The 15186-nt window shown below is 41.2% G+C and overlaps 1 protein-coding gene across 1 annotated transcript in view; it reads left to right on the top strand.

Moving 5' to 3' along the window:
* vopp1b (VOPP1 WW domain binding protein b) overlaps window positions 1–14700 on the top strand; it is a 49943-nt gene extending 35243 nt beyond the window's left edge. The window contains exons 3-5 of the mRNA XM_079805962.1: window positions 5091–5168; window positions 5267–5400; window positions 12649–14700. Of these exons, the coding sequence (XP_079662088.1) occupies window positions 5091–5168; window positions 5267–5400; window positions 12649–12860 (424 nt within the window). The 3' untranslated portion in view covers window positions 12861–14700. The remainder of the gene's footprint in view (window positions 1–5090; window positions 5169–5266; window positions 5401–12648) is intronic.
* Window positions 14701–15186: the final 486 nt, after the last annotated feature.

The raw sequence follows: 15186 nt of genomic DNA, 5'->3' as shown, positions 1-15186 counted from the left end.
GGAGGAGGTTTGGAGAGAAGCTCAAAATTTGTATTGGTGACAAAATTGAAGTTATTCAAAGCCCATATGACATCTGGGATGACAAAAAACGTTGGTCCGACTCGCCCGTGTCTTGGCCACCAATCTGCTGGGGAGACATTTATTCTTATTTAATAGAAACCCCTGGACCCTTCACTCATAAAAGATTAAAGGCTTTCAAAAGTCTGGAGGCCTATGATTTTGTTTCTCGCAAAGTTGGGCCGATCTTTTCTGCCAAACAGAAAGCAGTGATCGTGCTAAAAGCAGAGGTTAGACCTGGCCAAGCAGAGTCACAGCGTGATTCGCATCTCCCGTGGGTGATCGCCAAAGAGAACGGCGAAATAATCACTGCTTACTGCGACTGCAAAGCCGGTTAAGTCTTCATTGATCAGTGTTCTTATTTACTTATTTATTGAAAATGTAGTGACTGTTGTACCAATTCAATTGTGTTCAGTGTGAGACTTTCAATGGCGTCTGTACTAATTAGTACACACTAACTAGACACCTGAATCAGAACGCGAAAACATATGACTCGGTTGATTTGACTCAGTTTTATTTATTTTTTATTCAATCTTCTATAAATGCATAGTCACTAAGACTGAACAAAATGTGCCTCACAAACTCGATCAGAAGCTGCAGGAATCCAGGCTTTCTTCGGAGCGTCCAGGTTCAATCGCCTAATTGCACGCAACTATTTCTTTCGTTTTTCGCTATCCTTTTCGGAGGGAATTCGAAAAAACTTTTTATCAGTCCCCCAACGAGCCGTACAATCGACCACACAGCAAGAGTGAACCATCCTCTTCTCTAAATCCTCCTCCAAACGTGCAAAACAAGCAAATTACAGGTCTCTAGCGGTGTTTCTTGCCACACGACTCCCATGATGCAACGCGACAAACATAAACAATGACGTCACAAAAGATCCGCCTATTTCTGCAATATTACTGAGAGAAGACAGGACTTCTGCTAAACACTGGAGTGATTGAATAGTCTCTGTTATTGTGTGTGTTGTGGGAATTGAGACTAAACAGAGCAGGGAAACAGAAACTAAAGAAAACAGAATATCAAAATAAGAGTCCATAACCGTAACCATAGATATCCATAATAAAGGCTAGATGTCTCGTTCGCTGCTGGCCAATGGAGGTCGACGTCCACACCTGGCGGCCATCTTGTCAGTCAGCTCGCTCACTCATTGTGTTTTAATGGTGTGTGTACTTTTTAAATAACCATAACTTGCTCAATTTTCTACCGATTTTCAAACGAATTGGTTTGTTATAAACGTCAGAGATGTAGTTATGACACTGCATACTTATGTATAATTATTCAAAATTTGTTCAAGCATCCATAATCATAGCAACGTTAATAACGTTTGTAAGAAACCGAACCATTTGTAAATCCGTCCAGATTTCAGCGAGATAAGAGTATTTGTGTTCAGATCACTGGCCTTACATCAGGAGCCCGCCAGAAAGCTGGCCTGTGACAAGATGGCCGCCAGAAAGCTGGCCTGTGACAAGATGGCCGCCAGAGACAAGATGGCTGCCGGTGATGACGTTAGAGACTCCGCCGTAACACATCTGGCCTTGATTATGTACACTCACCTAAAGGATTATTAGGAACACACACTAATACTGTGTTTGACCCCTTTGGCCTTCAGAACTGCCTTAATTCTACGTGGCATTGACTCAACAAGCTGCTGAAAGCATTCTTTAGAAATGTTGGCCCATATTGATAGGAGAGCATCTTGCAGTTGATGGAGATTTGTGGGATGCACATCCAGGGCACGAAGCTCCCGTTCCACCACATCCCAAAGATGCTCTATTGGGTTGAGATCTGGAGACTGTGGGGCCATTTTAGTCCAGTGAACTCATTGTCATGTTCAAGAAAGCAGTTTGAAATGATTGGAGCTTTGTGACGGTGCATTATCCTGCTGGAAGTAGCCATCAGAGGATGGGGACATGGTGCTCATAAAGGGATGGACATGGGCAGAAACAATGCTCAGGTAGGCCGTGGCATTTAAACCATGCCCAATTGGCACTAAGGGGCCTAAAGTGTGCCAAGAAAACATCCCCCACACCATTACACCACCACCACCAGCCTGCACAGTGGTAACAAGGCATGATGGATCCATGTTCTCATTCTGTTTACGCCAAATTCTGACTCTACCATCTGAATGTCTCAACAGAAATCCAGACTCATCAGACCAGGCAACATTTTTCCAGTCTTCAACTGTCCAATTTTGGTGAGCTCAGTTCAGGAGATTGTCTTGACCAGGACCACACCCCTAAATGCATTGAAGCAACTGCCATGTGATTGGTTGATTAGATAATTGCATTAATGAGAAATTGAACCAGTGTTCCTAATAATCCTTTATGTGAGTGTATATCTATGACCGTAACAACAGGCTTCTGATTGATTTGAGTTTTTAATCGAGTTCTGAGTGATACTGTTTGAGTCCCTGTGAGTGTCCGTGGCTGTGTTTGCTCGTCTGATGGTGATAATCATACGCTCTACCCTCAGAAATGGCCCATTAGGTATGCTAATACATCCCAGTCTCTCTAATGGAGCTCATTTATCTCCTCTGGCCATTTCCAAACATGGCACAGCTTGAAAAAGGCCTGGTGCTTTCAGGAAAACTGCATCCGTCTGAATTCCCCGATCTCAGGTCACATGATGTAAGGTTGAAGACATGATTAGCTAAAATTAGTTAAAGGAATATTACAATGGTTTAAAGGTGCAGTGTGTAGTATTTGTGAGGATCTAGTGACAGAAATGCAATATAATACACATAACTGTGTTTTCAGTGGTGTATAAAGACCGTTATGTGTTTATTAACTGAGAATGAGCGTTTCTATCTACACACACCGCGGGTCCTTTACAGTGAAGCCGCCATTTTGTGCCGCCATGTTCCTACAGTGGCCCTAAAGGGACAAAGTTCTCTACAGAGCGCTAGCTACTCTCTGCTATCTCACACGGCCACATCTGTGTCCTGTGTATATTTTTATAAATATGATTCTCAATGTTATGAAAGATACAGAATAATTTGATATACCATTTTACTTTATGCAATATGTGTGTAAACATGGCCATGAATGCAATTCCCATTCTAGGCAATGTATCTATACGCTGTATCTAATTTGCATATGAATGTGTTTTGGGACAATATGTAATGTAAAAAGACGTGTAATAATATTTTCATAAGAATGCCTTATATTTCATAAGAATATCCTGACTTAAAACTGTGTATGTTGTTAGAGAAATGAGCTAAATAATGTGTATTCTGGGTCTCTGGAGGATGTTTCTGTCTGGTGCAGACTGGCGTTTATATCTAGATGTCACTTCCCAAACTTTGCGGTTCTCTTAGCAACAATAGTTTTTTTCAATGAATATTATATAGGCCTAGACTGTATAGCCTCGAAAGTGAACCAAGATCGTTGATTGTTGCTTTATCAGTTCATCGCAATCTCACAAAGCTCCATTATAAAAAAATAAGTTGTCAACAATAAATCTCTTACTTACATCGTGTCTTGACTTAAGGACTGCATGAACTCAGCACTGAATAGCCTAAAGTCTGTGATTGGCTGCAGAAACTCACTGTAAGTAGATGCATCTGACGCTCTCCAGAGCTCAGACACACATTTGCAAATCTGCTTTGCCAGTATTATTACAGTATGAACTGAGGGTGCTTCTGCTTGCGTTTGAGGTGCTTGTCCCGTCTGTGGGATTAGATGTGGGACATTAGTGGAGCAGAGGCAGAATCAGCCTTCAGGAGGAAATACAATTCACTCTATTGACCTGGACGCAAAAAAAGGAAGGGAAATGATGTCATATTGGCACACTTTACCCCTCTGGTGCTCTTGGTTTAGGGGTTGCATTGGTCGTCTTCCCGGTCAGAAGTGACCGGACACCTAAAAATTAAACCCCTCCACCCCAGTAAAACCAATGCAATTTATTTTTCTTCAATAATATTTTTTTCTATTGTCTTTTGTATTTTGAGATGATTTGATGGTACTTATTAATATTTATGCAATAATTATTGTCTATTTTTGCCATTGAAAAAAAAAACAGTATTTCAGGTTAAAATAATTTAATGTACTAATATTTTGTTTGTGTTCACAGTCCTAATGCCATAAAAGTCACCAAGTTTCATATCATTCTGAAGAGGCTGTGATTTTAAACAATAAAAAATGTGGTTCAGTGGTTCATAGTTGTGTGTGTGTGTGTGTGTGTGTGTGTGTTTAACCCTCTGGTGCTCTTTGTTTAGGGGTTGCATCAAGCCGTGAAACGTTCCAGAGCTGATACTGGGGGATATCACACGCCTCTCAGCCAATCAGATTCCAGATCTTGTTTAATATATGGATAATTTGAATGGCATTTTATGAATGGAAGCGTATTATTGAGCTCTTTTCCTCACAGCATGTCATGTCTATACTCAAAACTCTACACAGCAAAAACTCCAGTGTTATTTGAACTCATCAGACTCCACACTCAAGAGTGTTAAATGAACTTTAAAGCAGAGTTAAAGTTAATTAAGTGATTAATTGAGTGAGTGGTGATTTAGCATTCGTGATGAACACCTGATGATAACAAGCAGGACCACTGAAGGAAATCGAGTCACTGGTTTCAAATCACCATTATGGTGATCAGTGTTGGAGTTATAAAAGCCAGAGGAGCCAAGAGAAAATGTGATCAGGGGTTGGCGGTGTGTGATTGTTTTGACTTGAATCTCATTTAGAGTTCTCTGAGTTAGGTTTACTTTATTGATTACAGCATACTGGGGGATATCACACGCCCTTCAGCCAATCAGATTCCAGATCCAGAAACAACTGTTGTATATAGATAATGATTTATTGGTAATTATCGCCCCTGTCACTAATAACATTCGCTCAGCTGTGTGTGTATTAGTGTATGTCGTGTTTTTGTCACCTTTTCCCCGCTGCTTCATCCATCATTGTTGATGTTCTCCGTGAGATCCCATCGTCTCTGGCTTCAGCTGTGATGGAGATGATCTGATAGCCTCTCTCTCTCTCTCTCTCTCTCTCTCTCTCTCTCTCTCTCTCTCTCTCTCTCTCTCTCAGATGCCGCTCGTATGAGGACTGCTGTGGGACGCGCTGCTGTGTCCGAGCTCTGTCCATCCAGAGGCTCTGGTACTTCTGGTAAGACCCGCCTCTTTAACATCGCTCAAAAGCTTGTTCAGATTATTCAAACTAGCGTCCTGTGATTGGACGGCTGTATGCTCCTCTCGCTCTCATAGGCTGCTGCTGATGATGGGCGTGCTCTTCTGCTGTGGCGCTGGCTTCTTCATTCGCCGGAGGATGTATCCGTCTCCGCTCAGCGAGGATCCCGCCTTCAACGTGTCCTTCACCAGACAGCCGGTCAGCACGCCAGGTGAGGGTCAGCACACGACCCGAGAACTGGACGCTCCAGAAATGAGCCAGAAGTGTAAAGCATTGATCCGGCCCGGATCCGAAACACATGTGGAATCAACACGTGCCAGCCGAGGGACAGTGCCCGGTGGCATAAAGCACTTTAAGTTTGTCCCTCAAGTATGAACTTAAGTGGCGATTTCCCTTTACCTAAGAGAATAACTTAAGGGTGTTGCATTTCATCTCTTAAACGGTTCTCTTAGGTAAGGGGAACATTGAAGTGTTTCACGACAGCGATCCTGGATTCACGTTATAAAAGTCTTGTTGCCATAGATACGCAAAACACTAACACTAATGCTGCGTTCACACCAAACGTGAATAGAGCGTCAAATTCACGTCTAATTTGACGCTTGAACTTTGAATGCATTCGCGCGTCCAAAGCGAGATGGACATGCGTTTGAACAGAAATTGACGCGTGTCTTTTTGCGTTTTATAGTGGTTGTGCGGCCGCGAAATTAAAAAATACTACTGTTATTGTGTCACGAAAAGTAGTTCAGTCGTGAATGTAGTAGTTTAAAGCTGAAATCGGTGGTTTATTTGTAAAGATAGCGCCTATTTAAAGATGTTGTGAGATCCCGCCTGGAACAGCCTCACCTCGGCTAGTCCTCCTGACTTCTGCCGCTGGTAAACGAGAAATATTTAAATTCACAATCTATAGTTTCGGTTCTATTATATGAAACATATAAAGACATTAATGACTTGTTATATAACTATGTGAGTGTTTCTTCATCTCATTCAGAAATATACTGCAAGACTGTTCAGTGTCAGTGGTTGCGATGTGTGATGGTCAAATCGGTGTATTCTTTCATCGCTAAGATGGTTCAAAGGGTTTTCCCTATCCCTAAAAACTCTTCTTGGCACATAATGATCTTCAGCTGGTTCAGCCATGTCATCTTATTTTTGTCGGCGTTACTCTTAAGGTTACGATTTCCAAACCTTGAGTTATACTTAGGGAAATGACCGTTAAGGGGTTTTATGCAACACTTAACGCTTTTTAAGGGATTACTTAAGTGAAAAAACAGCATTTAAGGGGAATTCTAAGTGTTTATGACGTTTCACTTAAAGAAACCCTTAAGTACTTTTCTGCAACACCCTTAGGTTTAAGGGAAACATAAGGGCGAACTTAAGGGGAAATTACACTTAAGGTGCTTTATGCAACCGAGCATTGAGATCTGGGGCAACACCGCTCTCTGAGAACCTGCACGACAGGGGCATTTTAAAATGTTACACAACTTTAGTGTGCAGGGTTCCCACTTTTTTCCAGGACATTTTCAATTTTACTACGATGGGAATAAAGACAAGGATCAGGCCAAATACAGCTCTCTAACTGTGCGCTCACACCAGACACTATTGTTTTAAAATACGGTGAATAAGCTCAATGTGCCAGCTTTAGCTAGCCTGTAGTCTCAATTGGGTGAATTCAGGGGGATTGGGGCACTTTTCTCCAAGTCCAAGTTGTTCTCCACTGGTCCTTCATGACCCTGTGGCCGGTTCTCCACTGGTCCTTCATGACCCTGTGGCCGGTTCTCCACTGGTTCTTCATGACCCTGTGGCCAGTTCTCCACTGGTCCTCCATGACCCTGTGGCCGGTTCTCCACTGGTCCTCTATGACCCTGTGGCCGGTTCTCCACTGGTCCTCCATGACCCTGTGGCCGGTTCTCCACTGGTCCTCCATGACCCTGTGGCCAGTTCTCCACTGGTCCTCCATGACCCTGTGGCCGGTTCTCCACTGGTCCTCCATGACCCTGTGGCCGGTTCTCCACTGGTCCTTCATGACCCTGTGGCCGGTTCTCCACTGGTCCTCCATGACCCTGTGGCCGGTTCTCCACTGGTCCTTCATGACCCTGTGGCCGGTTCTCCACTGGTCCTTCATGACCCTGTGGCCGGTTCTCCACTGGTTCTTCATGACCCTGTGGCCGGTTCTCCACTGGTTCTTCATGACCCTGTGGCCAGTTCTCCACTGGTCCTCCATGACCCTGTGGCCGGTTCTCCACTGGTCCTCCATGACCCTGTGGCCGGTTCTCCACTGGTCCTTCATGACCCTGTGGCCGGTTCTCCACTGGTCCTTCATGACCCTGTGGCCGGTTCTCCACTGGTCCTTCATGACCCTGTGGCCGGTTCTCCACTGGTTCTTCATGACCCTGTGGCCAGTTCTCCACTGGTCCTCCATGACCCTGTGGCCGGTTCTCCACTGGTCCTCCATGACCCTGTGGCCGATTCTCCACTGGTCCTTCATGACCCTGTGGCCGGTTCTCCACTGGTCCTTCATGACCCTGTGGCCGGTTCTCCACTGGTTCTTCATGACCCTGTGGCCAGTTCTCCACTGGTCCTCCATGACCCTGTGGCCGGTTCTCCACTGGTCCTCTATGACCCTGTGGCCGGTTCTCCACTGGTCCTCCATGACCCTGTGGCCGGTTCTCCACTGGTCCTCCATGACCCTGTGGCCAGTTCTCCACTGGTCCTCCATGACCCTGTGGCCGGTTCTCCACTGGTCCTCCATGACCCTGTGGCCGGTTCTCCACTGGTCCTTCATGACCCTGTGGCCGGTTCTCCACTGGTCCTCCATGACCCTGTGGCCGGTTCTCCACTGGTTCTCCATGACCCTGTGGCCGGTTCTCCACTGGTCCTCCATGACCCTGTGGCCGGTTCTCCACTGGTCCTCCATGACCCTGTGGCCGGTTCTCCACTGGTCCTTCCATGACCCTGTGGCCGGTTCTCCACTGGTCCTTCATGACCCTGTGGCCGGTTCTCCACTGGTCCTCCATGACCCTGTGGCCGGTTCTCCACTGGTCCTTCATGACCCTGTGGCCGGTTCTCCACTGGTCCTTCCATGACCCTGTGGCCGGTTCTCCACTGGTCCTTCATGACCCTGTGGCCGGTTCTCCACTGGTCCTCCATGACCCTGTGGCCGGTTCTCCACTGGTCCTCCATGACCCTGTGGCCGGTTCTCCACTGGTCCTCCATGACCCTGTGGCCGGTTCTCCACTGTTTTGGAGATGTTCTGACCCAGTCCTCTAGTCGTCACAATCTGGCCCTTGTCAAACTCACTCAAATCCTTACACTTGCCCATTTTTCCTGCTTCTAACACATCAACTCTGAGGACAACATGTTCACTTGCTGCCTAATATTTACTCCCTTATATCAGCATCGGCCCCCAGAAGCTCCGGCTCTAGTGCTGTGTGTGTGTGTGTGTGTGTGTGTGTGTGTCCGGACGCTCCCTCGCTGGGTTTGGTCCAGAGCCGGAGTGATGTTGTATTCGGGAGCTATGACAGGACAAATCTCTTCCTTATTGATTATGATTATGATGTTGCTGCTACAAAATATGTCCCTCATCTCACAATTTGGCCTTTTTTCTGAGCCAGACACGGTTTGGAAGCTCTGAATCCTCCCTCTGTTATTACCCGTCGGCTGGCACTTCACACACACTTGATTTATTTCCCCGTCTCTGTGCCAAAGCTGCAGAAACTGCAGATGAGCCGATCCGCTGCCAACATACGCCACACACGAGGAAGCGATCGGCCCGCTGGTGTTCGGCCTGCTCATGTTCGCCTCGAGCACAGGCTTTATCTGGCAGCAAAGCAAGAATATGGATGATCTGTAGAGTGATTTCCTCTTCCTGTGCTCTGCGTGATGTGCTGGAGCGGAAGATCGTCTCTGACGCCGAATAACAATCATCTTATATCTTACAATTCTGACTTTATTTCCCACACTTAAAACATATAAACTCATAATTGTGGGTTTTCCTCACAATTCAGATTTTTTTTCTTGCAAATCTGACTTTTTTTGACAATTTTGAGTTTATACTAACAATTTTGAGTTTATAACTAACAATTTTGAGTTTATAACTAACAATTTTGAGTTTATACTAACAATTTTGAGTTTATACTAACAATTTTGAGTTTATAACTAACAATTTTGAGTTTATATATCACAATTTTGAGTTTATATATCACAATTTTGAGTTTATAATTAACAATTTTGAGTTTAACTAACAATTCTGAGTTTATATCTAACAATTTTGAGTTTATATCTCACAATTTTGAGTTTATAACTAACAGTTTTGAGTTTAACTAACAATTTTGAGTTTATAACTAACAATTTTGAGTTTAACTAACAATTTTGAGTTTATATTGAAATTGAAAAGTATAAACTCGTAATTGTATGTTTCAGATTTGTTTGTCTCTTTGCTCTTCTTTCCACGTTCTGTGCGTTTTTCCAAATCTTGCATTTGGAGTTTCATGTAAATTAGGGCGAGCTTAAGCTTCACCATTGGTCCACTAGTTCTAAATTGACAGCTCCTCCTCCAGCCAATCAATGGAAGAGGAGTGACATCACTCCAATGATCACTCGTACAGGGGAAGATCAGCGGTTAATGTCAAGCTTTACAAGCTGAAAACAGACAAATCATTCAATTCCTCTGTGTTGAGATGCATGATTTGGATGGATTTTGATGTTTTGTTGTCAGTTCAGTGTAAATGGAGCTAAAGAAGTCTTTTAGTCTCTTGAATCCCTGCATGAATACTTTAATATTGTGCACAAAATATGCAGTAGTTGCACATTTAAACATTTATATGCAGTGTTGCACTTATTAGACTTATATTATAATGTTTCACATTCATTTTAACTCTGGAGTTGACCAGAATGCACATAATACATCTGACATCAGTTTTCATAAACACACTTGATTCTAGACTGAGAGTAAAACAGTGTTCATAGTTTCATGCTAAACCGCTGAACCGCATCATGAAAATAGGACTTTTATAAGTTTGTATCTGTTCTGAGTCGTTATATTCATTACTCGAGTGGAAAATTCAATTGATAATCTGAATAAGGAAAGATGCAACTCTTTGGGTTTTATTTCCAAGGACGAATGAACATGAGAAGCATTCTCTCGTTTATCTTCCAGGACGCAGTGAAGTAGAGAAACTGAATGAAATGGGTCACTTGAGCTCCCTTTTAAGCAACAAAGCCTACCTCGCATCAATAAGAGCCCGAGTCTTTGTTAGACGTCTCGTTTCCTGCAGTAAATATGAGTGATATCTTATAATTGTAAACATGTTATATAGCTCTAAAAATAGGTATTACATAAAACAGCATAATTATACATCAGCTCTTTAACTCTAGACAGGACTGAGTTCTGACGTTTGCCCTCCTCTGCGTTCCCTTCAGCTCTTTAATATCAGACGCCGCTGTCAACAATATTCACTTTACAGGTCAGGTAAATATAAATGGCCAGGACACATTTCTCAATACTTAAGTCAGTTTCTCAACTCTTCACACAGTTCTCATAACCGACTGTCAGCTCGGCACAGAAGCTCATTTCACATCCATACACTATAAAACATTTGCTCCTTAAAGCACAATCGACCTGGATTTTCAAGTAATTTCAGCTTAAATCACATTAAACTGACTTAAAAACATAAGTTGAATCTTGTATTACATAAAAAAGTTGAAAATTGTTAAAGTGATGTCAAAACATGTCTCAACTTATTGATCATATCATTTTTACAGCGTTACATTACAGTACAAAATTATTCCTAGGTTTCTCCTTTTGTGTAGATGATGGAACTGAAACACTTGCATTGTAAAATGTAATTAATCGACTTAACTTAGAAAAACTGAGGAAACCTGTTGGCTTAAAATGTTCAGGTAAATTAGCTCATCATTTTTTCAACTAGTTTTATTACAAAGGTAACAAGAGGTTACTATGAAAACACGAGTATTGGTAACTCAATTTCACAAGATAAGTACTTAGAAAACCTTAGTTTTGGTGACTCAATTTCGCAAGTTAAGTACTTAGAAAACATGAGTATTGGTAACTCAATTGCACAAGTTAAGTACTTAGGAAACCTTAGTATTGGTAACTCAATTTCACAAGTTAAGTACTTAGAAAACACAAGTATTGGTAACTCAATTTTGCAAGTTAAGTACTAAGAAAACCCTAATATTGGTAACTCAATTTTGCAAGTTAAGTACTTAGAAAACACAAGTATTGGTAACTCAATTTTGCAAGTTAAGTACTAAGAAAACCCTAATATTGGTAACTCAATTTTGCAAGTTAAGTACTTAGAAAACACAAGTATTGGTAACTCAATTTTGCAAGTTAAGTACTTAGAAAACATGAGTATTGGTAATTCAATTTTGCAAGTTAAGTACTTAGAAAACCTTAGTATTTGTAACTTAATTTTGCAAGTTAAGTACTTAGAAAACATGAGTATTGGTAACTCAATTTGGAAAGTTAAGTACTTAGAAAACACGAGCATTGGTAACTCAATTTTGCAAGTTAAGTACTTAGAAAACATGAGTATTGGTAACTCAATTTGGAAAGTTAAGTACTTAGAAAACACGAGCATTGGTAACTCAATTTTGCAAGTTAAGTACTTAGAAAACATGAGTATTGGTAACTCAATTTTGCAAGTTAAGTACTTAGAAAACATGAGTATTGGTAACTCAATTTTGCAAACTAAGTACTTAGAAAACATGAGTATTGGTAACTCAATTTGGCAAGTTAAGTACTTAGAAAACATGAGTATTGGTAACTCAATTTTGCAAACTAAGTACTTAGAAAACATGAGTATTGGTAACTCAATTTGGCAAGTTAAGTACTTAGAAAACATGAGTATTGGTAACTCAATTTTGCAAGTTAAGTACTTAGAAAACATGAGTATTGGTAACTCAATTTGGCAAGTTAAGTACTTAGAAAACCTTAGTAATGGTAACTCAATTTTGCAAGTTAAGTACTTAGAAAACATGAGTATTTGTAACTCAATTTTGCAAGTTAAGTACTTAGAAAACACAAGTATTGGTAACTCAATTTTGCAAGTTAAGTACTTAGAAATTACTTTTATTACAAAAGTACAAAAATGATGAGCTAACTTGAACATTTTAAGCCGATGTGTTTTCCTAAGTTAAGTCCACTAATTACATTTGACATGTGTTGGTGTTCAGCTACATCTAATTGTGTTGATAGTGTTTCATTTCTAGATTAAGAATATATTGATATTGCTGTAGAAATGTAGCAAATGATACATTTGTGTATTATGGTTTTGAACAGTGTGCACATTGGCCTGTTTTGAGTTTTGATGTCTCTTATATCAGTGTGATGGCAGCTCTAGATCAGATACAGTCTTCCACCATTCCAGTAACAGATGTTGACATTTTATAGCGCTAGTAAACCCTGACATGAATTAATCTCGTGTTTCTCCAACAGTCTCTCAGCAACCGGGTATTCAAGGCTACGTTGAGCCTTGTGGCACCATGACGACGACCCTTGCCCCCGCCTACCCCGGTCAGACCCCCCCAGCCCATGTGATCGGCTCCTTCCCTCCACCTCCGTCCTACTGTAACCACCCTCCGCCCTCATATGAGCAGGTCTTCAGCAGCGGAGAGAAGAAGAACCACACCGACCCGGCTTCGCAGTGAGCAAACGCTCCACAAACGCCTCTTTCTATTGGCTCGGCTCTTTCTTGCCCGTCCCCGGTTGATAGGAGGGGCAATAAAGAGAACGCGTCCTGATGGGATGTGGACTTCAAGCGGAAGAAGAAATGGACAGAGCTTTGAATGAGAAGACACTGAGAGCTTCGGCTCTCTTTCTTTGAGAAGTGTGTATTCTCTTCCCCAGCACGTACGAGATGGTCATAATGATCTGAGGTGGAAGCGACCCTTGACTTTTAGGAGAACAGGTGCTCCCTAACCCTAACTCAACATCGATCTCAAGAACCCAGAAGCAGGGAGTACGCATTACGTTCTGTATCTGTTGCTTAAAGGGTTCAATGCCTCGAGAAACTCGTTCAGGGTGGAGATTTGAAATAGATGATGAACTCGGATGGAGTGAGTCTATTGAAGCATGAGCGAAAGGGAAATGTTTCTGAGGATGGGCTGGGAAATCACAAAGCCTCAGGAGCGAGTTCACTGGCTCTCTGTGAGTTACTCCTCAGACTTTTACGCATTATTATCACTGAAATATGTGCAGATGAGCCATAAGGCTTGACCCCCAATGAGAAATATAGCGGACGTTTATCGTGTTATTTGGAGGGAGTACACTACAGCAAATCCTTTAGCCTCTTCATTAGCATGCCAAGGGGTCAGATGTGAAGCAATGACACGTTTATTCACAGTGACTTACAAGAGAAGAACAAAAGCCATTTTTAGAGCCAACGATATTTGTAATATACAAAGCCAGATTTATTTGACAAGACATCACTGGTCAACCTCGATTTATTTTACTCTAAGAATCCAGACGAGTGAATCTGTTGAAAGAAACATTTAAACCCTACAATTAAATTAAACACAAGGAATTATCTGTTTTTAGGACCATCAAGGAACTTTGTTGTTGTTAATGAAAATTAAGCAGATTAACCCTCTGGAGATGTTCGGTCATTTCTGACCCAACAAATGTACATTTGGGTTTTGTTTTTTCGAAAACAGGCTCATTCTCCGTGTCCTCTAAGAGTTGAACAGTTGAGTTTGAGCGTTTTCATTCAGCCGATCTCCGGGTCTGCACTTTTAGCATAGCTTAGCATAGATCATTGAATCTGATTAGACCGTTAGCATCTCGCTCAAATGACCAAAGAGTGTCCATATTTCTCCTGTTTAAAACTCGACTCTTCTGTCGTTCCATCGTGTACTAAGACCGACGGAAAATGAGAAGTTGTGATTTTCTATTTGGTCTTAGTACACGATGGAACTACAGAAGAGTCGAGTTTTAAACAGGAGAAATAAGGAAACTCATTTGAGCGAGATGCTAACGGTCTAATCAGATTCAATGATCTATGCTAAGCTATGCTAAAAGTGCTACTGTGTTAATTTCGTTGACAAATAATTTTCAGCATAATTTTCGTCAACAAGCTTTTTTCACTGACGATAACTTAATAAAAACTAGTGTTGGATGACAAAAACTATGACGAAAATCTACTGTCATTTTGGTCAACAAATAAAAATGAGAGGAGAATGTTACTGAGGGTGGAGTCTCTGTGTATTTCCAGCTGGTTTATAATTAAAAGTCACGCATTATTTATTCGTTTTTGCTTACACAATAAACTGTAATTAGTTTAATTCCAATTTAATTCATAGTCAGAAGGAAAGACCAGTATTTGACACATATTCAATAAAGAATCAGGGTTATAATAGTTCACTAAAACCATTAAAAAAAATGTTGACTGAAATGAAATAAAAAACACTTATTTGAAGCTTTAGCTTAACCTGATATGGCCTACTAACTAAAACAGAAATACACAGTTATAAAAACTATATAGATATTTTTAAAAAACAAACAAAAAAGTGAATTGAGCTCTTTCGTGTATTTTTAATGTCAAAAACAAAATGCACTGCAAAAAATGCTTTTCTTACTGAGTATTTTTGTCTTGTTTTTAGTCAAAATATCTAAAAAATCTTACATTAAGAAATATTTACTAGACAAGCAAACGTTTTTGTCTTATTTTGGGGGAAAATAACTCAAAATTAAGGTTAAACTCAAAATTAAAACAGTTTTTGCTTAAAATAAGCAGAATAATCTGCCAATGGGGTAAGCTAAATAATCTTAATTCAAACAGAAAACAAGATTATTTTTTTTACCCCATTGGCAGATTATTCTGCTTATTTTAAGCAAAAACTTCCTTAATTTTGAGTTATTTTCCCCCAAAACAAGACAAAAACTTTTGCTTGTCTAGTAAATGCTTCTTACTGTAAGATTTTTTATATATTTGGACTAAAAACAAGACAAAAATACTAAGTAAGAAAAGCATTTTTT

The sequence above is a fragment of the Gobio gobio genome, assembly GCF_949357685.1.
Source record: "Gobio gobio genome assembly, chromosome: 23".
Classification (NCBI taxonomy): Eukaryota; Metazoa; Chordata; class Actinopteri; order Cypriniformes; family Gobionidae; genus Gobio; species Gobio gobio.
The sequence above is the reverse complement of the archived record's forward strand: the minus strand, read 5'-3'. Positions and strand labels throughout refer to the sequence as shown.